Raw genomic sequence first — 26,320 nt, 5'->3', positions numbered from 1 at the left:
CAAATAGAGTTTACACGATATATAACAACTAGGAAGTTCCTATACAATAGGCTAAGACTGTGGTGAATAAGTCTACACCACATACACTATTAACTCTATAATATTAACTGTACTAATAGAGACAAGTAATTTATTGTGGTTTGAAAATGGTTTAACTTTATACTTTACTCTTTTCTTTTTCTACTATGAGAAAATTCACTAGTAATCTTGTAGACCACACAAATAATTACAAGTGATTCTAAACTCGTGCTTTGATAGAAAAATTAGCTCAAAATTTGTTAAGTGCTTACAACACTCCACGAGTTTGCTACTCTCCCTCTTTCTACAATCACATGTAGAGATATGTACAATGACTATTAATCCAAAGTTACGTTGATTCTTCCTCCAACTAAAAGACTCTTAAATGAAACTGGATCAGCTTGAAGCGCTTGAAGTCTTTAGAATTACTAGATCATGACTTTGAAGAATACATGAAGTAAGATTGCTTGATTGCTTTGTAAATTCTTATCTCATGTTCTTGTATTTCTATGGCCCTGTTTGGTAAAATAGCTAGTCTATAGGTCAACTTTAACTTATTTGATCACTATTAACTTTTTGATTTGGTTAAAAAATCAATATAAAATGATAAAAATAAAAAAATTATTTTGCAATTAGCTTTTTGTAACTCTAAAATGCTAAAAATAAAAAAGTTGTTCAAAACAACTTTTTCAATTAGTTTTTTGAGAAAGAAAATTATACCAAACAAGCTAACAACTAATTTACCAAACACCATTCTGGTATTGAACCCTATTATTTCAACTTTTGTTTGATAATTTGGTAAGCCCAGAGAGAAGCTGGTGGGAACCGCCATCTCCAACAGGCTGGTAAAGATGAGGAAGAAGATGGATTCGGGGTTCGAGCTGCCGAACAAGCTGCCTCCTACGGTTCTCAACGCCGCTACCTACTTTTGGGCAATTCAGATGGGGATCAACAGTAATTTGAGCTACCAAGCATTAAACGGGGTCTAATTCTGGATGGCGAAGGCACTTCCACCATTGGTATTTAGGAGCTCCCTGGTTGTACAGTTATAGTCAACAGAAGAAGAAGAACATAACATCAAATGACAAAAATACCCCTAGATTAGACAGTCAAGAAACAGTCAATATAACGGAGGACTAAAAGTGGAATGATAATGATAACATGACAGTGGGCGTAATGTGACAAAAATAATTATGGTGGACTAAAATTGGAATGACCCCAATAACATTAGGACCAAAAATGGAATTCACTCTTTTTTATACCATCTTCTGGTACTTGTAGAAATCTTTGGTGCAGTGTTAGCAATTCTTTGTTGTTGGTCTTGCTTTGCTGTTTATATAGGTTTGCTGTTGGACAACAACAACTACATACTTTTAAACTTCTATGCAGAAGTCTGCTGTATTTAAAGTCTTACTGCATGCTTTAAATAAACATCATATGTTGCAATAAATAAACAAAATTTAAACCAAAGCACAACACTTAATATATAAGAACACATAATATTTACAACTGTACTTGTTCCCCGGCCTTCATTAACAAACATCAAAGAAACCAAGACAACTTTTATATCAAATGATGAAGTGTAGAGAAACATAAATTATGCAACTTGAACAACTAACAAACTTTTCTTATAAACTTCTAGCTAGCTAGTTCGATCACCGTGGGAGATGTTGTAATGTCGCTTGACCCGGCATTCTTGCTTATAGATACGCCAAGAAAGCTTTCTTAATCTTGTGTAGTTCCCTGTTCACATCATTCATATGCATGCGATCCATTGGTGATCTAGAAGCACAAGTGAGCCCAATTATGAAGATGGAGCGGAAGAAGCTGTGGATCTTGCTCTCTTTAATTTCCACCATATCATCATCATCATCATTGTCCAACCGTTCGTCCGCTCTTAATCCATCTTTGTTTTCTATGCTTGCTACAAGGAATGGGTCTACAATCTTCAACACTTGTTGTGGTAAAGCTGCCTCAACATACTCATAAACACTATTATATTCACTACTAAATAAATTATCTGTGGGTCTTCTTCCAGTGAACATTTCCAACAAAAGGATTCCGAAGCTGTATACATCTCCAAAAGTTGATGCCATTGCTCCTATCCCATATTCTAGATGGAAATCATTTGAGAAGAAAAACAAATCAAACATAGGAATGAATAGGTCAGAATCTTTTAAAATATAGCTCGGGAAATAACTTCTTAAACAGAGGAGGATACAATACATAAATTTGATGGTTTTATTGATAATATCCTTACCTGGTGGGATGTAACCAACAGATCCCTTTAATCCTACCGTACTAGTCTGTTCTCCATTTAAATCTTCAATTGTACATGAGTAAAGCCTTGATATCCCAAAATCTCCAACATGAGCAGTTAAATCTTTGTCGAGGAGAATGTTACTCGGTTTTAGATCACAATGAATGACTGTTGGGTCACAATCCTCATGGAGATAATGCAATGCAGAAGCTACATCAATTGCAATGTTTAGCCTTTGAAGAGCACTTAGAACATTTGTCCTTGCATCGTCAACAGAACTTGTATGCAACCACATATCAAGGTCCGCATTTTCCATAAACTTATAAACAAGAGCTTTGAATTCATTGCCTGCGAAATCACAACTTGAGCAGCAAGTCAAAATTGGAACAAGATTTCGGTGGCGTATCCTCCTTAAAACTTTACATTCTGCAAGGAAGCTCTTTGTTGCACCATTCTTTAAGAGGTCAAGTACCTTTACTGCAACTATCTGTTTCACACCTTGCTCAAAAGTTCCCTTGTAAACAAAGCCAAAACTACCGGAACCAATCAAATTTGTGTCAGCGAAGCCATTTGTAGCTTGGTGCAGATCACTATAAGCAATCTTGGGTAGCTTTTCAATACCGGATAGCTCAGAAGAATCCTTCAATTTGTTTTTCCTTCGGCGCAGTGATAGAAAAACAATAAAGGATGCAAACACCAGAGCCGCCGCCACGCTAACACATGTGAAGATAACAATCTTAAGCTTTTGAAACTTTTTATGTTTTCTTTTTATGACAGGACACCGAGGTAGATTTAGCTCAGGTATACCACCACAAAGTTTTTTGTTTCCAACCAGTGATACACTGTTTGCCTTGGCAAAAACTCCAATTGTTGGCACCTCACCTTCTAGATCATTGAAAGAAAGATTCAAATATTGCAAGAGAGGGAGGTGTTGGATTCCACTCGGTATCTCTCCAGTCAACTTGTTGGTTGAGATATCTAAAACCTTACTACTCTTTAGGGAAACCAAAGAATGTGGGATTTTTCCATCAAAGAGATTAGCATTCATATAAAGGTATTCAAGGCTCAAACAATCCCCAATTGTTTCTGGAATTTTGCCAGACAATTTGTTCCCAGAGATGTCTAATGCATTTAATGTTTTCAATTTTCCAACGGCAGGAGACAATGGGCCAATGAATGAATTACCAGAGAGGTCAAGGTATTTAGACAAAGAGGGCAAATCAAAAACTTGTTGAGGAATGGTTCCACTGAATTTGTTATTGGACAAGAGCAATACATCTAAATTCCTAAAGTTTTCTATATCTGAAGGTATATTGCCATCTAAATTGTTATAACGAATATCAAGTATTGCTAAAGAGGTGAGATTATACAGAGTATATGGTATTTCTCCCGAGAATTGGTTTTGTTCTAAACTCAAAAGTTGTAATTTTTGCAAGTAACCTATCTCACTGGGAATAACACCTGACAAGAGGTTCTCTCCAAGGGCTAAAGCGGTCAAGCTAACAAGATTTTTTATTGACATTGGTATTGTTCCAAATAAATTATTCCCTCCTAGAAACATATGAAGGAGTTTGGATGAGAGATTAGCTATGGTGTTTGGCAATTTACCTTCAAATTTATTATCATGAATAGAAAACACACTCAAATTACTACAATTTGAGAGAGAGCTTATAAAGGTCAAGTCATCAAGGGGAGGGGGACCAGTGCTACCAAGAAGATTGCTCTCAAGATTCAAATAAATAAGATCCTTTAACTTTCCAATATTATCTGGAACTTTGCCTACAAGGTAGTTTCTTGATACCTCAAGATATTGAAGCTTAGACGCATTGGGAAACGAAGTAGGAATGGTTCCATGGAATTTGTTTAGACCAAAATAGAATCTTACCAAATTGGGCATGATGTTTCCTATGTTGCTTGGAATGGTCCCATGAAGTGAGTTTTCCGTTACTGAAAAATCTGTAAGTGAAGTCATATTGAAGAAAGCAGAAGATAGTGTACCAGTGAAATTGTTGGCTCCAAGTGAAAGCATATTTAAACCCCAACAATGTGTAATCTCATGCGGAATACTTCCCTCCAAATGATTATATTCCAAGCGCAGCACTTGAAGCGATGAAAGATTCCCAAATGCCGGAGGAATCCCACCTGTCAACTGGTTTGTGTTGAGAGAAAGGATTTGTAGCTTCTTCAAATCAGCTAGCTCTGTAGGGAGCTTCCCATGGAGGCCATTTTTTGATAACTGGAGTTGCCTGAGTTGTAGACAGTTGCTAAGATTAAGAGCAGCTAGTTCTCCTGTCAATGTATTCACAGACAGGTTGAGGTATCTTAGTCGAAGCAAACCACCAATTTGTCTGGGAATCTCACCGTACAGCCGATTCCCACCAAGATGAACAACCCGGAGGAATGTGAGATTTCCAATATGAGGAGATATGGTTCCGCCCAAACCCATCTCAGGAAGCCTCAAAGCCACAACTCGTTGGTGTCGATGACCGCAACTCACTCCTTGCCACCCACAATGATACATCCACTCATTCCACGAGTTGAGTAATACTCCCTGTGGATCATAAGTAATATGGTGTTTGAAATCGAAAAGGGCAAGTTTATCAGTTTCATTTGAGAAGTGAGTAGCCAATACAGAAGGAATAATGGGAAAGGTTACACTACAAATTATTAGGCAAAACAGAAGATGATGAAAAGAAAAGAATGCAGATGATGATGATGGGAGGGTTTTCCTATGGTTCATCTTCATCATCAGATCAGCTCAATCTCTACAACTCAATAAGTTGGCCTGGGTTTATATAAGCCAGCAAGGTTGATGAATAATCATAAACTAACACTGGATTAGAGAGTCAGCTTTTCCACTCAATTGTGACTTGTGAGGCCAAGTGGCCAACATGGTTGAAAAAGGCAAATTAATTAGGGATGGCCATTTCAATCCGCCCCGTGGATATCCACCCGAATCCACCCCGCATGGATTGAGTTTTTTTGGGTGATGGTGAGTGATGGGTCAGGGGTGGGTATTAAAAAAGTAAACTCGCGGTGGGTCTGGTTGGATTCGGGTTCTATATACAAAACCCGCCTAGAATCCCAGCCGACCCACCATGTCTGTGTATATATATAATAGTAAAATAAGTACTAGTATGTAGTTATTTATAAAAGTTTATATAACTTCGTATATCTTTTTACTATTTTTTATATGTAAACTACTAAGTTTATTTTTAAAAATTAACAATTTAGTTATTATATTTAAATATTTGTATTATTTAATGTTTTAGTATCACTAATGAATTTTATTATTTTATTATGTGTAAGTAATTTAAATATTATTTTTTAAAAAACATAATAAGATGATAAGTGGTGGGTATCCGTAGTGGGCACCCGCACCCGGTGGGGGTGGGGGTGGATTTTGAAAAAGTCCACCTAATGCGTGTTGGAGGTGGGGGTGGGTGGAGAAAATATAAGATGGGTCGGGTGATGGATGTAGCCCTCCCCGACCCACACCCGACCCATTGCCATCCCTACAAATTATATCATGCACCACGGTGCATGATCAATCATGCACCGCGCGTCCTTTTATTAAATAAAAAGAAACGGTGTTTGTTTTTCGTCGTTTCGCACCCTTTCGCAAAAAGTAACTCTGCTATTCAGTGTCATTTTGTATACACTGCAGTTTCAGTTCAACACAACTACAGTTTCATTTCGATATAACTATAGTTTCATTCGATATTTATAGACTCAAATATGTGAAAATGTTATTTAATTTTATTTTATATACACTATAGTTTCATTAAAACACAACTACATGATCATTTTGATATAATTACAGCTTCATTGTACAATATACACTCAAATATGTGAAATGTTATTCAGTTTCATTTTATATACACTGCAGTTTCATTTCACTATAACTAAAGTATCATTTTGATGTAACTGCAGTGTCAGTTTAGATATACTGTAGTTTCAGTTGGTGTTTAATACACCAAACAAACAGACTCCGTTAACTATAACGGCATGCCGTTTCTTTATTTAAAGAAACGACACTGTTTTTTACGTGCACCGCGATCTATGATATAACGACTGGTTGAAAAACTACTAGACCCTCCAAGGCGCCTAGTGATTAATTGGGTGCCTGCATATTTTTATTTTATTTATTATTTATTTTTTAATTTTTAAAATTTTTGAAGAGTTTATAATTATAAACTATTTAATATTTTAATAGTTAATATTAAAATATTAAATATTAACTTAAAAAGCATCTAAATTTTGAGCAATTTAGGATTATTTTATCTAAAAAATAATATTATTTTGAGTGAAACACTTAAAAAAGAAAGGAAAAATAATAGCTAATCGATCGCCTGATTAGGCGATCTAGTCGGTGCCTAGAAGGCCTAGACGACGCTTAGACGACCTAGTTTTTTATTGAAAGGAGCCTGTACGGCATTTATTCAAAATATGCAGAAATAGATGCTGGTGGATCATAGTCCGAGTACATACTAGTTGACTGAGTAATTGCAGTAGATGCTAGAGTATGAACTAAATAATTATCTAGTCTAGGAACATAATGAAGTAAACAATAATCAAAAGATAATATACTAGTCCTGCAACTATCAATGGCATAACCCAAGTACGATCTTGACGAGTGTGTCATAGATGATAAATATTGTTGAAGCACCAAACAATCCGTGAAGAGCTCAATAGACTTTATTTCGCGACTTCTTAGCCACGACAAAACTTCCTTGCACGCAAAGGCCTCCGCCATTAGGGGCGAAAAACAGTCTATCATAGGGGCAGTCATAGCCGAAACATAATGTCCTTGCCAATTTAGAATAATGGCTCCCACCGCTGCTTTGTTTGTCTGTGGGTCGTACGCCGCATCGAAGTAACATTGATCCCTCATGTTTTGCGTGGCTTGGTGTACCATGTTCGGCGTTGGCAGCTGTGGTGTAGTCGGCACAGCAATAGTATTGGTTGTTGCCGAAGGGACCGCCGTAGCAGTGTGGCTGTCCACCACGGGAGCAGTCCGGCTGCTTGATGCCGCGGAGGTGGCCGGCGGACGCAGACCGGGATGGGCTACTTTCCAAGCATTCACAGCTGATGATGCCATTGCAATTATCTTCCGAGGTCTGGGCAAGGTCGCATCCCATACAACCCCATTCCTTGCACGCCAAATATAATATAAAAGTGACACTGCATAAATAATTCCATCATTATCTAAAATATTCATCAAATCATTAAACCAATCACTGAAAATATTTGTGACACTATTGGGGATTGGAAGGTGGGATTGTGCCCAAATGTTTGTCGAATAATCACATGTGATCAAAGAATGCACAATATCTTCATGCCCAATCCCACACATGGCACATGTTGGATCAATATCAACTCTCTTTATAAGTAGGTTCTTTGTAGTGGGCAAAATATCATTTAGAGCTCTCCACAAAAATGTTTTCCACTTTGGGGGGCTTTAAGCTTCCATAATACTTTCCATTTATCAAAGGTCCCAACCGGTTGGGTGTAGTTACCTACTATTGTTCTATAGCCACTTTTAACCGAATATTCTCCTTTTGGGTCCCCATACCAATACCACAAATCCTCATAATCTGGTGACACAGGTATTTTTAAAATTCGCTCTACATCCTCAGGGTCAAAAATATCAGTTAGAATATCCTGATCCCAGGTTCCTATCTATTGATCCATCAGTCCCATCACCTTTGCCTGTGCCAATTGGGGTGGTTTTTCTGTTAATATTTTCGGCTGAATCACATCTTGCAACCATGGATGGTCCCAAATCAAAGTTGATTTGCTATCCCCAATCCTGCGCCTAACCCCTCCACAAATCAAATCTTGTGCCGCCATAATACTTCGCCAACAAAAACTTGGGTTATTTCCCAAGCATGCTTCATAGAAAGAATTAGTGGGATAGTACCTGGCTTTATAAACTCTTGAAACCAATGATTGTGGCTGTGTCAGAAAGCGCCACGCTTGCTTGCCCAACATTGCAAGGTTAAAGGCTCGCAACTCTTTGAATCCCAATCCTCCATATTCTTTTGGGATACACAGTTTATCCCAAGCTCTCCAATGAATACCCTGGTCATCTCTCGATCTCCACCAGTATCGATTCATGGTTCACTCAATAGCAGTGCACAGAGTCGTAGGGAGTAGAAAAACGCTCATCGAAAAGGTAGGCATAGACTGAGCCACACTTTTCATTAAAACTTCTTTTCCTGCTTGTGACAAAAGTTTCTTATTCCACGAGTTAATCCTCTGCCTTATCTTATCTTCAATATAAGAGAACGCCACTTTTCTATTCCTGCCCACAAATGATGGAAGCCCCAAATACTTTCCAAAATTCTGAGCCTGCACAACTCCCAATATACCGGCAATCTCCTCCCTTATTTCACCTCGTGTATTTTTTCTATAACAAATATTCGATTTGTGATAGTTAACTGCCTGGCCAGACATCTTTTCATATTCCGACAAACAACGTTTAACCACACCCGCCTCTTGAATATTTGCTTTGAAAAAAAGCAGACTATCATTAGCAAAGGATAAGTGGGTAATGGAGGGAGCTCCTCTAGCCACTCTACAGCCATGTATCTCTCCCTTTGCATGTGCCTGTTTTAATAATATTGAAAGCCCTTCAGCACTGTAATTTTGCATTTCCTCATTTTACGAAAATTATCAGAAATAGTTTGCTGACTTAGAATACTGATAGATTCAGTTAAGCACCTACTTAGTAATGATAGATCATGGAGCGAACATCAGAGAAAAATAAACAAACACACAGAACGAACACTCACAATGTTTACCCAGTTCGATACAGTGTGTATCTACGTCTGGGGGACGATCACATAGGCGTCCAATCCACTAAGTCATAATCCAATGTACAAAGGTAGATATACAATAATCTTACCCAAGTGCCCCACACAAGGTACATACCCAGTCTACACAGGTTTAGTGGATTGTTGAAGATGGAGAGCCATGCATACAGAAGTCCAATGAAATCCCTTCACTTGGAGAGCCAGCTCTGATGCAGTCCACTTCAGTGACGCTCTATAATGTTGTTCCCACAACAGTGTGATCTTAGTGTCCTTTCGTTTAAGCAGCAGTAACTCTTCTCAAGTTCATCATCTTAATCACCATGAACAAGTTATATTGAGAAGGTGTATAACAATCAAAGATCTAGACTCATCAAGCTGATATGGAGTGTTTCTTCTTCTTATTTTGGCGTAACCCTAGTTCCCTTAAAGAACTGGTACTTATAGATCCTTCTATAAACACTCTCCATAAAAGATCTTTGATTGTAGAAGGTAGGACTATAAAAGAGGAATGTAATCTCATCAGATTAGGTCCATTACCTTCTTTGAAGATACGCTGATCGTCTTTCCATACTGAGCAGATAATACCGCGTAAGACTCTTAAGGAAACAGCTTCACTAAATCAGATCTTCAGTGTCAGTTCTTCTGTCGTTGCTTCTGCTTGATCAGTAAACTGTAGACCCAACCGGACAGACTCTAAACCTATCTTAGTATGCCATAATAATATTGCCAATTATAATATGGGGTTTTTGAACATAAAAACACTAACAAACTCTCCCTTTGGCTATTATTTGGCAAAACAACTCAACTATTTAAAAAGAACTAAGATAGGTTATTAAAAGAAGCAACCCAAGTGTCCAAAAAGATTACATAGGATAAAACGAACATAAGATCCAAAGAAGTCTAAAAACAAAAACAAACAATATCAAAACATAACGCCCAGCCAGGGCCAGAAGGTACTCGATCACAAAAAAAACTCCCCCTGAGTTTACTACTCCCCCTTTTTGCCAATGGTAGCCAAAGATTAAGCATTTGAGGGAGAGCCACAGTCAGACTTCACAGGATCCTCAGCAGCAGCAGCAGTATCAGACAAGCTCATGCGGAGAAGAACAGTAGCTAGCTCAGTGCGCGCACCAGTCAGTTGCTTGGCAATGATGCCGTGCACCGTCTCAAGATCGGCAACTCGCGCCTTCAATTGTTCGGAAAGCTTCTCATCTTTAGCATGAGGAGACTCATCATTCACAGCATCAGGTTCCGAATTGGATGGGGCAGTCACAGGAACGACATCCTTAATATGATCTCCAGAGAGAAGACGTTTATCAATAGTATACAGCAGCGTCGGGCTGATTACTTTGCTGGGCATAGGCTTAAGACCCTGAGAGGTAAGGATGCCAAAAATCAGATTTGGAAACGGTAGTCTTACCTTCTGTTCCCGGGGATGAATCAGAGTTAGAACATGATAAAAAATCCATTTGCCCAGATCACACTGCATCTTAGTTCCAATTCTAAATAGGAACCCTGCCAGAAGCTTACCAACTGTGTTGAAATGAGCTGATGGAAGCCAGTTATGCAGAGCCAGGCGATGTAGAATGACATATCTAGACGTGAGATGCGAGCTCAGCAAATAGTCCTTATCTCCTGTAGGCCAAGATGTAGTATGTCCACCGGTAAGAGTTTTGGCCACCACGTCCCATTCAGTAACAGCTTCTTCTTGCACTGTAGGCAAGCCATAGTATTTATTTATTACATCTGGCCCAAAATCATACCACTTCCCTCTGATGAAGATTTGCATCGGTCGTGGCCCTGTGAGACTGTCAATCTCATCACTGAGATTGCAATAGAACTCATATGTGAGCAGCTTGGAGTAAGGGCAAACATCTGTAACAGTTTTCAAAAGACCAACTTCATTCAGCAAGGGCAGAATATCACAAACGGAGTTCAGTTGATTTTCATCCACAGTTCTTTGAACAATCAGCTCCCTTCTGACCATAGTGGCCCATTTTGTTTGTGCAGCAGGTGATACAAACTGAGGTTTGTAAACAGTAGTATCAATTCCTTCAATAGGTGGAACCTCCGGAGTTACACTTCGACCTCTTGACCTTGTAGTAGGTTTCCCTTTTCTGGCAGAGGGGGCTGGTGCAGAAGTAGCTTGAGCAGCAGTGGTTCCTTGTTGCTTAACAGAGGAACGTAGAGTCTTGAAAACTTGGTGGATAGGAGGGTCTCCTTCAGGCTTAGCAATCTCACTCGATTTTCTCTTCTTCACGGGCTGATCCACATCAACATTATCAGCACTGGTTTCAACAACAACCTTGGTTGGAACATTCTTCCTTTTTGTCCGTCTTGTTTCTCTGGATGGGGACTGAACAGGAGAGACCGAGTGACTAGACTCAGAAACATTTGCAGATGAGCTCCCAACAATATTTGATATCTCTCGAATTCGGAAATTTGTGGAATCAGGATGAGCAGTTCCCTCAACAGTAGGGGCAGCAGAGGAAGGTGCTTGGGATCCATACACCTCAGCCAGTATCTTATCATCTTCACTGGAGGATTCGGAAGGGTGTATCACTCGATAAGGTTGAGGGATCGAAGCAGATGGTAACCCAGCAAAATGTCGCACATGTTCCAGGCTTTCTCCTAAAGATGTTGCAGTGTAAACAGGAACTCCACCTGTTTTCTCAGACTTGTGGGGACTTGATAAATCAACAGGTTTAACAGTTGTAGGTAAGGCAGGAGGATCAACAGCAGGACAAGACTCTTTAGAGACATTAACAGTTTCAGACGGAGGCAGAGTAATATTCTCAGAAGCATAAACAACCAGACTCAGTGGATTTGGCTCATCAGAAGACTTTGTTTTCTCATCAGACACATGCAACGCATCAGATTTTTCATCAGCAAAATTAGTCACAGGCAAAGATAGAAGATCAACATTCACAGGGGACTTCTCGGAACCCAAAGCAGATTGATTTTCAGGCAAAACAGACACAGACGATGGAATAAAAGAATCAACAGGTCTATCAGGAGAAATTTCAATAGGAGTTTCAGAATCATTTACCCGTTGTCGAAGAATCTCCTGTCTGTGTGTTGCTTCTCTCTTAGCAGCTTCAAGATACAGAGCTTGGGACTCCTCTCGACGTCGGGCTTCTTCAACAGATTGTAGGGCACGTTGAGCAAAAAATTGAAGGAATGCCCCGACCCGATTTCCATCGAAGGGTTCTGGAATAAACACTGGAGAGACGTCATCACTGGCTTCGGCGACCAAAACAAGAAGTTCAGTTACATCATCTGCCGACCATTCAGCATAAAACTCCAAATAGTTGGTCATCACAATCACCAAAATCTCGTCGCGAAGCAGAGGATCAAGCTTGAGCTTCTTCTTCATAGCCAACTGTAGAAGCGTCTGAATGTGTTTGAGGGCTGCCGCCGGAGGATGTACCTTGCTTCCAAGCTTAATGATGATGTTTCTTACGGGGTCCGCCATTTAAGATTAAGTGCGAGGAGAAGAATAGAGCACCGATAGCAGACAAGCACGGGAAGTGGAGAGATGAGAGCTGAGGTGATTTCTTTCTTCTTGACCCGGTATCATATAGTCTTAAGGGTGATGAACCCTAATTAATGCGGCAAGTCAAAATATCATGCAGAAGTGATTGATGGACACAACGGTACATCTCCTTTTTAGGAAGGAAACGGAACCCAAGGGAATTTGAAATTCAAAAAACATAGAGATCTTTTCAGATATCTTTTGAGACGAAAAAGCTTAGATGATCTTCTTAACATAAAAAAAGAAGAGTCTTTAAGGAAATTCAAAGTCATAACACTGACCCGTATTAAACCAACGCCTCTCTGACGGACCTACTGCTTTAGTCAGTCAATTCTGCAAATTCCCAGAGCAGATCTGAGAATTTCAAAACGATTAGCATCCAGTGGCTTAGTCAGAATGTCCGCCAGTTGTTTGTCAGTCTGAATGTATTCCAACTCAATTTCCTTGGATTCAACCAGGTCTCTGATGTAGTGATGCCTGATGTCAATATGCTTCGTTCTGGAATGTTGAACAGGATTCTTGGAGATGTTAATAGCACTGACATTGTCACAAAAGAGTGTCATTGTTCCTTGTGTAAGACCATAATCCAGAAACATCTGTTTCATCCAAACCAACTGAGTACAGCAACCACCTGCGGCTATGTATTCTGCCTCTGCAGTGCTTAGTGAGATAGAGTTCTGTTTCTTACTTAACCAGGATACTAAGTTCTTCCCAACAAAGAAGCATCCTCCAGAAGTACTTTTCCGATCATCAACATTCCCTGCCCAATCAGCATCACAATATGCAACCAGATTCAATTCACTATCCTTGGAATACCAGAGTCCATACTGTATCGTTCCTTTCACGTATTTCAGAATGCGTTTTGCTGCTATCAGATGTGATTCCTTTGGGTCAGATTGATACCTTACACAGATTCCAACACTGAACATTATGTATGGTCGACTGGCTGTTAGATACAACAGACTGCCTATCAAGCTACGATAGACTGTGTTATCCACTGATATACCAGTTTCATCTTTCGATACTTTTGTAGAAGTGGAGATCGGTGTTCCGGATGGTTTACATGATTCCAAATCAAAATTTTTGACAAGATTCTTAGCATACTTTTCTTGTGAAATGAAGTATCCTTCAGAACTTTGCTTGACTTGTAGACCTAGGAAATACGTCAGTTGACCAACCATGGACATTTCAAATTCTTTCTCCATGACTTGTACTAATTCATCAGTGTATTTCTGCAAGGTTGATCCAAACACAATGTCATCAACATAGATTTGAGCGATGGTTACATGACTTCCTGTCGATTTGACAAACAGTGTTTTGTCAACACTTCCGCGTTTATATCCGTGCTGGAGCAAATACTGTGTCAGACGTTCATACCAGGCCCGTGGAGCTTGTTTAAGGCCATAGAGAGCTTTTCGAAGCTTATAGACATACGAAGGACGTTCTGGATCTTCAAAACCTTTAGGTTGAGCCACATAGATATCTTCATGGAGATACCCATTTAGAAACGCTGTCTTGACATCCATCTGATATAATGTAAATCCCAAAATGCAAGCGACAGCCAGCAAGATTCTAATTGACTCAAGTCTAGCTACAGAAGGAAATGTCTCGTCATAGTCAACCCCTTCAATCTGTGTATAACCTTGAGCCACCAACCGAGCTTTGTTTCTGGCTATATTCCCTGCTTCATTAGTTTTATTTTTAAAGATCCACTTTGTTCCTATTACGTTGACACCATCAGGTCTTGGTACAAGATTCCAGACATGATTCCGCTCAAACTGATGTAGCTCCTCCTGCATTGCACTGATCCACAGATCATCCTGTAGAGCTTCTTTGACATTTTTTGGTTCTATCTTTGAGGTATAGCAGTAAGACCCAGATATTTCTGTCAGATTATTTCTTATTCTGCTTCTGGTTTTCATTCCATCTGACAGATCTCCAATAATGTTATCTGATGGATGGTTTTTCTGAGTTCTGGTGGGTTTGTCTTTACCAACATCATTCATGAGATCTATCTCTTGTTCCGAACTTTCTTGATCTTCATCTGATGAATCTTGTGGTTTGAGCTGACTGTTGCTATTACTTGCATCTGAATCACGTAGAGGTGACTCTATCACTGTTGAGTCCACTGGTTCTTCTGGATTGTCATCGACAACCACATTTACTGACTCCATCACAGACTGAGTCCTCTTGTTGTAGACTCTGTAGGCACGACTGTTCGGAGAGTATCCAAGAAAGATGCTTTCATCACTTTTGGGTTCAAACTTCCCTCTTTGTTCTCTGTCAGCCAGCACATAGCACTTTGTCCCAAACACATGAAAGTATTTCAGATTTGGCTTCTTTCCCTTCCAGATCTCATATGGAGTTTTCGTCGTCCCTGGCCTAAGGTAGACCCTATTTATATGACATGCTGTGTGTACAGCTTCAGCCCAGAAACGTTGTGGCATATGTGAGGCATGTAACATAACTCTAGCCATTTCCTGTAGCGTTCGGTTCTTTCTTTCCACCACTCCATTCTGTTGAGCAGTTCTAGGAGCTGAGAACTCATGTGAGATACCATGCTCAGAGCAGAAGTCTGAATATAGTGAGTTCTCAAATTCCTTTCCATGATCACTTCTCAATCTCTGAACTTTTATAATAGACTCATCTTTTTCCTTCTGAACTCTTATGCACAGAGTCTTGAAGGCCTTGAAGGCTTCTGTCTTTTCTTTCAGAAAGTAAACCCAGCTGTATCGGGAGAAATCGTCTACACACACAAATATATATTTCTTTCCTCCAATGCTTTCAGTCTGTGTTGGCCCCATAAGATCTATATGAACAAGATCTAGACATTTCTCAGTGGTGATACCTCTTACTGCTTTGTGTGGAGTTCTGATTTGTTTCCCAATAGCACATGCGCCACAAATTTTCCCTGGATCAATTCTGATCTTCGGTACACCTTTTACTGCTTCAAGTTTTATCAACTTATCCATATCTCTGAAATTTATGTGACCCAGTCGTCTATGCCAGAGTTTTGATTCATCAGATTTGGATAGGTGACAAGCAGTTTCATTTGTCAAAACATAACAGTTGTCTGAAGACCGAGTTCCTTCCATGACAAGTTGATTTGCTTTGTCACTCACTCTGCAGCAGTTACGATCGAAGCATACATTCCAATTTTGATCACATAACTGACTGATGCTAATAAGATTCGCTTTTAATCCACTGACTAGCAAGACTTCTTCTAACTGAGGTAAACCTGGAACATTTAGGACTCCTTTCCCAACAATTTTACCCTTTTGTCCATCTCCAAAAGTTACAGCTCCACTGCTAGGTTGAACAGCCATCAGACATTTAATGTTTCCTGTCATATGTCTGGAACAACCACTGTCGAAATACCATCTAGCATCAGTTGTAGATGCAGTTAGAACAATGGTGGGATAACAGATAACTTCTGACTTTCTGACCCAAACCTGTCTAGTGAAAGGTGTAATAGTCTTATTCTGATATTTTTCCTTCCTTTGATCTCTGTAAAAAAAATAGCATTCGGGACGCGTATGACCTTTTGTGTGACAGTAGTGACAAATGGGAGTATAATATTTAACTTTGACAATCTTATTTTTGAATCTCGAATAATGAGATTCATAAGTTGATTTGTCCTGGTCAGTGTTCGTACCGTATCTCCCTTCCTTGATTTGTACTGACTGAGATGACTGTCCTTGTTCATACCTGTGATATGCTGTGGTTTTAGACATTCCCTCTTTGATGAACTTTGGTGTGTTGTTCGAAGATTCTCCTTGCTCAAATCCCAGACCCTTTTTATTATTAGGGTTTCTTCCAGAGTCTAGAATTTTATCTAAGGTAGATGTGGTGTCCATCATCTGTATATTTTTCTTCAAGCTCTCCAACTCCTTGATTAATTTTCCTTCTCTGGACCGTATCTGAGTGATGAGATCTTCTTTTATGACCAATTCAGCATTCAGTTTCTTTATAAGATCATCTTTTTGCTTTAGATCGTCATTCAGATTTTTATTTACTTTCACAAGTTGTTCCCAGCTAGCGACAAGTTTTGCAAATTAAATTCTGCCTCAAGTTGAATATATCTTTCTTCAAAATCATCTGTTGATATGTATGATTCTCCATCTGATTGATCTCCGTCTGATTGAATGTTTGTGGCAGTGAAGAACGCTACAAAGTTTCCTACATTATCATCTGATTGATCATTTGAATTTTCCTCCTCATCATCACTAAGAGTAGCTACAGACATAGCCTTTTTCCTTTTCAGATATGTTGCACATTCAGCCTGTATGTGACCGTATCCTTCACATTCCCTACACTGCACTGACCGATTGAGGGGTTTTCCTGTGTCTGTAGTACTATTTCTGTTTTGTCTCGATCGCCCAGTCTGAGATTGATTGTTCTATGAGAGGGGTGCTGTTTCAACCTTTTGATATGAAGGGTTGTTGCCTTTGTATTGTGTTCTTGTAGACTGACCTTGACCCTTTCTGTTGAACCCTTTTAAGATTTTCTTGAAGTTTTTGGTTAGGAGAGCTAGGGCTTCATCATCTATGTCGTCTGTGTCAGAATCTCGATCAGCTTCAGCCACAAAAGCTACAGACTTTCCTTTCTTGTTGCTTCCAACATCATCATCAGCAAGAACTTCCAGTTCATATGTGTGCAAGCTTCCCATGAGTTCTCCGACAGTCTTCTTTTCCCAACCTGTGTGTTCCTGAATAGCCGTTACTTTCATTCGAAAACGTTTAGGTAGGATCTGAGAATCTTTTTGACCACTCTCTCATCAGTGAATGGTTCCCCAAGAATTGAGGCTCGGTTCATCAAGTTCTGAACCCTACTATGGAAGGTAGAAATGGTTTCGTCTTCAGTCATTCTGAGAGCTTCGAATTCTGATAGAACCATTTGCAACTTTGACTGTTTGACATCACTGGTTCCTTCATATCTGGTTTCAAGAATCTCCCATACCCGTTTAGCCTCTTTTACCCCTGTAACAAGCGTAAAAACAGATTCATGTAGCGATCCAACAATTGAGTTTAGTGCTTTGTTGTTCAGATCAGAGGAATTCATTTCATCTTCTGTCCAAGTCTCTATGGGTTTTTCTTCAGCAACTCCTTGTGCATTCGGAGTAGTAGGTCGACTCCACCCAGTTAGGATGGTGCGATAAACCCTGGTTCCTTGTGCTTGAAGATATATCTCCATACGAGCCTTCCAGAAAGAGTAGTTGTGACCATCTAGTTCTGGTGGTTTGATACTTGCGTCCATCCTGAAATCAACAACCAGCCAACGAACACACAGACAGACTTCCACAAAAACATAGAGAATGCAAAAATAAGATAGCCCTTCGGATCAAGTCACTATGTAGACTTAAAAGCTCTGATACCACATGTAATTTTGCATTTCCTCATTTTACGAAAATTATCAGAAATAGTTTGCTGACTTAGAATACTGATAGATTCAGTTAAGCACCTACTTAGTAATGATAGATCATGGAGCGAACATCAGAGAAAAATAAACAAACACACAGAACGAACACTCACAATGTTTACCCAGTTCGATACAGTGTGTATCTACGTCTGGGGGACGATCACATAGGCGTCCAATCCACTAAGTCATAATCCAATGTACAAAGGTAGATATACAATAATCTTACCCAAGTGCCCCACACAAGGTACATACCCAGTCTACACAGGTTTAGTGGATTGTTGAAGATGGAGAGCCATGCATACAGAAGTCCAATGAAATCCCTTCACTTGGAGAGCCAGCTCTGATGCAGTCCACTTCAGTGACGCTCTATAATGTTGTTCCCACAACAGTGTGATCTTAGTGTCCTTTCGTTTAAGCAGCAGTAACTCTTCTCAAGTTCATCATCTTAATCACCATGAACAAGTTGTATTGAGAAGGTGTATAACAATCAAAGATCTAGACTCATCAAGCTGATATGGAGTGTTTCTTCTTCTTATTTTGGTGTAACCCTAGTTCCCTTAAAGAACTGGTACTTATAGATCCTTCTATAAACACTCTCCATAAAAGATCTTTGATTGTAGAAGGTAGGACTATAAAAGAGGAATGTAATCTCAGCAGATTAGGTCCATTACCTTCTTTGAAGATACGTTGATCGTCTTTCCATACTGAGCTGATAATACCGCGTAAGACTCTTAAGGAAACAGCTTCACTAAATCAGATCTTCAGTGTCAGTTCTTCTGTCGTTGCTTCTGCTTGATCAGTAAACTGTAGACCCAACCGGACAGACTCTAAACCTATCTTAGTATGCCATAATAATATTGCCAATTATAATATGGGGTTTTTGAACATAAAAACACTAACAAACTCTCCCTTTGGCTATTATTTGGCAAAACAACTCAACTATTTAAAAAGAACTAAGATAGGTTATTAAAAGAAGCAACCCAAGTGTCCAAAAAGATTACATAGGATAAAACGAACATAAGAGTCGGGGTTATAAAACGAACTAAGATAGGTTATTAAAAGAACAAATAATGAACAAATAAGGCAACAGGGGATCACCTTGCCTTAAACCACGAGTCGGGGTTATTTGATCAGTCCTTGAACCATTTACCAGTACACTGTAAGACACAGTGGTTACACACATCATCAATAACTCTATCCATATTTCATCAAATCCCAGTGCCCTTAGCATCTTTTGCAAAAAAGACCATTCCATACGGTCGTAAGCCTTAGCCATATCCAGCTTTAAAGCCCCCCAACCTGTTAGTCCACATTGCTTCCTGTTCAAATAATGGCCAACTTCCGCAGCTATCAAGATATTATCTGTAATTAGCCTTCCAGATATAAATGCACTCTGGGACTCAGATATAATATTCTCCATTAGTGGTTTCATCCTGGCTGTAATCATCTTCGCCATAACTCTGTAAACGACATTACTCAAAGCAATTGGCCTATAATCAGAAACCATTTCCGGGGTTTTCTTCTTGGGGATCAAAATAATGTTTGTTTCATTCAATTTATCAGGCATTGAGCAAGTATTCAGACAATTCATAATATAAGAAGAAACATCAGTACCCACTACATCCCAAAAGTGCTGATAAAACCCAGGGTTCATACCATCCGGGCCTGGTGCTTTATCAGGATACATTGAAAACAATGCAGATTTAACCTCACTCTCTTCAAATGGGCGCAATAAACTCTCATTCTGTGTGCCTGTTACACGTGATTGTATACTCCCAAAGAAATCATCATTAACAGTAGGAGAACTCGAGTTAAAAATACCACGATAATAATCCAAGATTACATTCCTCATGGCATCCCCCTCAATCCAATCCCCATCATTATTCATAACTTTAGTAATAGCATTCTTTTTCTTTCGATGAGAAGCATACCTGTGGTAAAACCTGGTGTTTGCATCTGCATCCTTGAGCCAATGCTGTTTGGCCCTCTGTCTCCAGTACGTATCCTCCTGTAATTCAATACGAGCCAAACATTCATCTAGTCTCCGAAACCCGGCTAGGGATACCAGATCCGTACACCCCCTAAGGCGCAACTGTTCCTTACGCAAGTTCAATATTTTCTCACCAAATTTATGGAATCGGTCTCCACCCCAGCGTGTTAACCGATCACCACATAGAGTGACACACTCCTGCAACCCCCTACTTCTTCCTTCGCCCCAGGATTTTTCCACCACTTCCCTACACCCCTCATCATGTAGCCATGTCATCTCAAAACGAAAACCTCTTCTCAGAACACCCCTCCTTTCCCGAAGATTGAGAATCCCAAGGAAAAGGAAAGAATGATCTGATTTCCGGGTTAATATATTCTGCACATTTGCATAAGCCACCAACTCTCTCCAGGTTCGAGTAGCCAAAACCTTATCCAATCGTTCCTCTATCCAGTTTGGCGTGCCTTTTCCCTTCTCCCAAGTATAGGGATATCCAGACATTGGTAATTGTGTCAAACCACACTCCTCAATAGTTTCTCCAAAGCCCCGTAGCAAGCTGTCTGGATGGGGATTTCTTCCTCGTTTCTCATACTGATATAAGAAATCATTAAAATCTCCAATGATTACCCATGGCAGATCCGATCTACTTGCCAATGACCGAATAAGGTCCCACGACTCCCTTCTCTGCGGACGCTTCGGGAAGCCATAGAAACCAGTCATCCTCCACTTATCAAAACCTGGCACACTCACCTCAACATCTATGTGATTATTAGAATAACCAATTATTCTTGCAGTATCATTCGTTCTCCATAACAATGCCAGTCCTCCACTCAATCCAGTGTTATCCACATTAAAAAGGCCTTCGAAACCAAGCTTAATCCGAAGTCGCTCTGCATGATCTCGGTTAACCTTAGTTTCCATCAGAAATACAAAATCGGGTTTCTTGCGGGACACTATGTCCTCAATTTCCCGAACTGTCCGTGGATTACCCAAGCTACGGCAGTTCCAGCTCAATGTACTCATTGGGTCGGGCGGGTCTGCCTAATCCACTAATTATGGTGATATGCCTAGGCAGCCGGTCTATTGCCTAGGTCTCGATTAATTACTGCCTAGATGAGATTTTTACAACACGGGAGGCCAGGGACATGTTGTTTCGTAAATATCAGTTCCATTATATTTTCAATTTACTTATTTATTACCACCGATAAATCAGCTCAAAATTGGTTGGGAGCTAAAATGAATATTCTAATATCAATATATAGGTCATTGGAAGAGTACATCAATTATACTGTGGACCGGGTGCATGTGCACCGCGATAAAAAACGGCGTTATTTCTTTAAGTAAAGAAACGACGTGCCGTTACAGTTAACGGAGCGCGTATGTTTAGTGTACTAATTACCAACTGAAACTACAGTGTATCTAAACTGACACTGCCTCACGTATTATTTTTATATTATCAAGTGAAACTGCAATTGAAATGAAATGAAACTGTAATTGTGTTGAAATGAAACTGAATAACAATTTCACATATTTGAATGAAATGAAACTGCAATGTATACAAAATGAAACTGAATAACAATTTCACATATTTGAATGTATACTACCCAGCGAAACTGTAGTTATATCAAAATGATACTGTAGTTGTGTTGAAATGAAACTGTAGTATATATAAAATAAAACTGAATAACATTTCACATATTTAAGTGTATATTGTGCAATGAAGCTATAGTTATATCGAAATGATCATGTATTTGTGTTTTAATGAAACTATAGTGTATATAAAATAAAATTAAATAACATTTTCACTTATTTGAGTGTATAAATTAAATATCGAATGAAACTGTAGTTATATTGAAATGAAACTGTTGTTATATTGAAATGAAACTGTAGTTGTGTTGAACTGAAACTGCAGTGTATACAAAATGAAACTGAATAACAGAGTTAATTTTTTTTTTTTTTTTTTGCGGAATGGCGCGAAACGGATACCGTTTCTTTTCATTAAACAAAACGACGTCATTTAGAAGCTGCACCGCGGTGCACGATATAATTTGCCGGAAGATTACAGTACGTACACCTACAACTTTTTACAAAAAATTAATAGCTTTACTTCCAATTAAAAGTAATACTACAAAAGAGGCGCCAATGGACTTTATGGAATTGATCTGGTCCAAATCAACGCTTAGAATGGAAGGAAATTATTAAAAAAAAAAAAAATTGTGACATTTTCTGTAATTTTCTTTAACTTTGAAGTGCAAAAATTTTATATACTACAAGAGTATTAAGTTTAATATTATAAGCGCATAGGTTTATACCACTAAAGCAAAGAGTTTCAAGTGCATATAAGTCTTATACTACAAGTACGTAAGTTTTATACTAGTGCAAAAGAGTAGAGTTAATTTTATTTTTAGTCCTATATTTATAGGCCAGTGACAGCTCCTTTAGAAGTGGATGAGAGGATTTTCCCGTGGTACATCTTCATCATCAGATCAGCTCAATCTCTACAACTCAATAAGTTGAGTATATATAGGTAGCAAGTTGATGAATAATAAAAAACTAACATTAAAGTATCACCATTAGTTGTTTTTTTCATAATAAAAATCAATGGTGGGTCACTGCGTTTTTATCTAATGAGAAAGGGGGTTTTTGCTAAGTTTTTTCTTTTACATATCATGTTTTTTAGTGGGATCGACTTTTGGGGGGAGGGGGAATGTTATTGTGTAGAGTTGCGTGTGTGTAACAACTCTTGCGCCCAGTACGTGCACGCGCCAACGTTGGTTGAGCGTGTAAATTTTTTTTTTTCTTTTTATGTCAGAAATTTTTTTCTATTCCTTTTTTTTTTTTCTACGTCCTTCCTCAGTTCCTCCTCTCTCCTACTTAACTTACAAAAAAAATCCATAAAAGCATCACCAAATGAGACTACTCTTATAAACTTTTTCCAATCAAATGGCTCAATCGTACTGAAAAAATCAAAATAAATAATGAGTAGCATTTTTTGTCTAGTCATTGTGAGGCGAGGGACATGTTGTTTCGTAAAAATCAATTACATTATATTTTTAATTTATTTATTTCCACCGAAAAATTAGCTCAAAATTAGTTGGGAAACTAAATGAACATTTAATATAGGCGGGACAGAGCCAAAGGGGTAGGGGACAGTTGCCCCCTACCCCTTCCTCCACCTCCACCCCATCCCCACCTTATATATATATAATTTTTGTATGTATATATGTATATATAGTACAACATTGCTGAAAATTAAGGAATTTCTAGCCACCTGAAAATGATCTTAAATCAAGTCGAAGGTCTTGTTCCGACCACTTTTAGTGTCCGGAAAAATCTTTATAGCTATTTCTGACCATTTTTTGCTTTCGAATTGATTTAAGATCACTTTCAGGTGGTCAGAAATTCCATAATTTCAAGTAGTGTAAGTTTGAATATTAGTATGAATGTTAACAAGAAGTAAGTTAGATTAGTTAGCAAAGCATGCACATGTTTGGTTACAATGAAGATTTAGGTTTCAAATCCTCTGTTGTCAGTTTCAAGTTTCTTTTTGCTCCTTTAATGGCTTTGACACACACACACACACACAACATTCTTTTATATTAATAATGAGACGTGTACATTATAATGTGTTCTCTATTTAAATTATTTTATCAAATTAATTATGTTTCAAATATTTTGTTATGAATATTTTTATAAAATTTTGATGTGTTTTATTTTTCACCCCTATTCAACAATATTTATACCTATATTTCTTGGGTAATTTATTTATTTATTTTTCAAATTATCTCATTCGTTTTCATGTTTCGTCTTCACTCGAAAAAATTTATGGACCCATCCCTACTTATTCGCTCCCGCTCAACAGTATTCCTCGCCCGGTTGCTGAACATAGGTCATTCGAAGACTACAAGTCACCTACAACGCTACAACCTTTTACAAAAATTAGTCGCTTTACTTTCAATTAAGAATCACTGCAGTAAAATTCGACACACATAATATATAACTGTGTTTCCCGTGTGATCACTCCCATATAGGTACATATAAATGCTCTACACAGAAATGTACTATTAGATGTGGTACAATTTTTATTTTTTTTTTTATTTTTTTTGTGGTGCATTGGTGCATTCTATTGTGGTGCATTTTTGAATACTGTGTGATGCATTTGAACCAGTATATATATATATATATATATATATATATATATATATATATATATATATATATATATACTAATAAGAGACCAAGAGAGTTAGGCCTATAATGGGTAGAAAAAATGACGGTCAAATTTTTTAATCAAATGAATGGCTCAGATTGATCAGATTTTAATTTTTCCTTAAAATTTACTAATTTATCCTTAATGAATATGATTATCCGTTAACTTTTCCGTTAAATATTATCTTTTTCGTTAATTTCTGTTAGTTCACCGTTAACTTATTAATTTCAATAAGAAAGGTCTTAGGTTCGAACCCCATTCCAATCAAAGTTGGCATAATTAGTACTCTATTTTACTCTTATTAAATTAAAAATAATAATTTAGTAGCTACAACAAAAAATAATACATATGCATTTATTTAATTTAGAATTATGTGTCTACAATGTCTTTATTCAAACAAATTTATTTTTTTTTTTTTGAAAGCTACTGGTTCTATTACATTGTAGTATCTGTTCATATACTTTCTCAACCTACTGAAACACAAAGAACCAATAAATTAAATAAATTAAATAAGAGAAATAATTTCATTAGTTATATTGTCTTTATTTTTCTCCAATATAAAAATTCTTTACATTCAAATTTATCAATTGATTCTATTCACTACATTGTCTCTACAATGTCTTTATTAAAAAAAAAAAATATTCATTATCAATAAATTAATTAAGAGGAGAAATTTTATTAGTTATATTGTCTTTATTTCTCTCCAATGTAAATATTACATTCAAATTCATCAATTGATTATATTCATTACATTGTCTATTATGTTTGTTGTGCACTATTTTTTTAATTAAATATCAAAGTTATAATACAAAATAATGCTATATATTTATTAACCAAGTATTTTATTAATACCATGAAAAAATAAAATAAATAAAATAAATAAAGCCAATCATATTAACTACTTGATGGATTTGTTGACAAAGAGAGTATTCAAATCACGCAACAAATTAAAGTGAGAACTATCTCACAATGTTCTTGTTTGACAATTAGCAGTTAGCGGTTAGCGTTAACGAATTATATTAGCATATTTGACCAGCGAATTATATCAACGGTTGATAAAAAGATATTTGAAAAAATTAGCTATTTAGATTAACATGTATAATGACCTAAGGGTATACATAATAATAATAATAATAATAATAATAATAATAATAATAATAATAATAATAATAATAATAATAATAATAATAATAATAATAATAATAATAATAATAATAATAATAATAATAATAATAATAATAATTGTTTTTAAAAAATAAAAAAATAAAAAAAATATAATTAAACCAAACATATTAACTACTTGACAATGTTCTTGTTTGGCAATCAGCAGTTAGCACTTCAATATTAGTATATATTTAATATTTTATACCCTAATTTTTATTTGCTCTCCATTATGTCTGTATTTGGTTTTAACCATACCTATACAATTATTTTATTGACAATTATAATCAATCTTGACTATATTATCTTGCATTTGCAAACTTAGTATTACCTATTTAAATAGGCAAATTCAACATTAAATTATCTATGCGTGAACAATTCCAATATAATCTTGCATTGATATACTTTAAAGTACTTATTTAAAAAAAAAACATTGGGCATTATTCCAATCGCGCAATGCGCGTAAAAAACTAGTATATATATATATATATATATATATATATATATATATATATATATATATATATATATATATATATATATATATATATATATATATATATGGAAGGGTTCAGGTGCGGTTGATGCTTCCCGTGCGGTTGTGCGGTTGGACGCACCTTAAGCATTAACATGGCGCACCTTAAATACACAAATCAGCACGCACCTTAAGTACACAAACAAAGCACCTTAAGAACACAAATCACTCACCTTAAGTACAAAATCCATGCACATTAAGCACAGAACAAAGCACATTGAGCACAAAACTCACACATTTAAGATTTTAAAATGTCTCACATTAAGCACAAACCCACGCACATTAAGTACAAAATCCACGCACATTAAGTACAAACCTCACACACATTAAGCATTAAACTGACGCACTTTAAGTATTAACTCACAGACCTTAATCACT

The 26,320-nt window shown here is 37.5% G+C and overlaps 2 protein-coding genes across 3 annotated transcripts in view; one reads left to right on the top strand and one right to left on the bottom strand.

The window, feature by feature from the left end:
* LOC109179003 (receptor-like protein 12) overlaps positions 1 to 26,320 on the top strand; it is a 66,323-nt gene that overhangs the window by 21,199 nt on the left and 18,804 nt on the right. The window lies entirely within an intron of this gene.
* On the bottom strand, positions 1,545 to 4,990 carry LOC109179004 (probable LRR receptor-like serine/threonine-protein kinase At3g47570). 2 transcript variants are annotated; one of them, XM_019328566.1, is made up of 2 exons: positions 2,279 to 4,990; positions 1,545 to 2,137 (listed from the first exon to the last, which is right to left on the bottom strand). In XM_019328566.1, exons 1-2 carry the CDS (start codon positions 4,797 to 4,799, stop codon positions 1,719 to 1,721), a joined length of 2,940 nt encoding a protein of 979 aa, XP_019184111.1. In that variant the 5' UTR covers positions 4,800 to 4,990; the 3' UTR covers positions 1,545 to 1,718. The 2 variants fall into 2 exon arrangements, with proteins under 2 accessions (XP_019184111.1, XP_019184112.1); XM_019328567.1 differs by having other exon boundaries at positions 1,545 to 2,131.

The sequence above is a fragment of the Ipomoea nil genome, unplaced genomic scaffold (genome assembly GCF_001879475.1).
Source record: "Ipomoea nil cultivar Tokyo-kokei standard unplaced genomic scaffold, Asagao_1.1 scaffold0875, whole genome shotgun sequence".
NCBI lineage: Eukaryota > Viridiplantae > Streptophyta > Magnoliopsida > Solanales > Convolvulaceae > Ipomoea > Ipomoea nil.
Note: the sequence above shows the minus strand (reverse complement) of the source record. Positions and strands in the feature narration are given on the sequence as shown.

Excerpts from the sequence above, each read along its gene's own strand:
- LOC109179004 (XM_019328566.1), bottom strand. The coding sequence starts at position 4,799 with ATGTATCATTGTGGGTGGCAAGGAGTGAGTTGCGGTCATCGACACCAA. Across the intron at positions 2,138-2,278 it reads TGTTGGTTACATCCCACCAG|ATCTAGAATATGGGATAGGA; the intron begins GTAAGGATATTA and ends CAAATGATTTCC.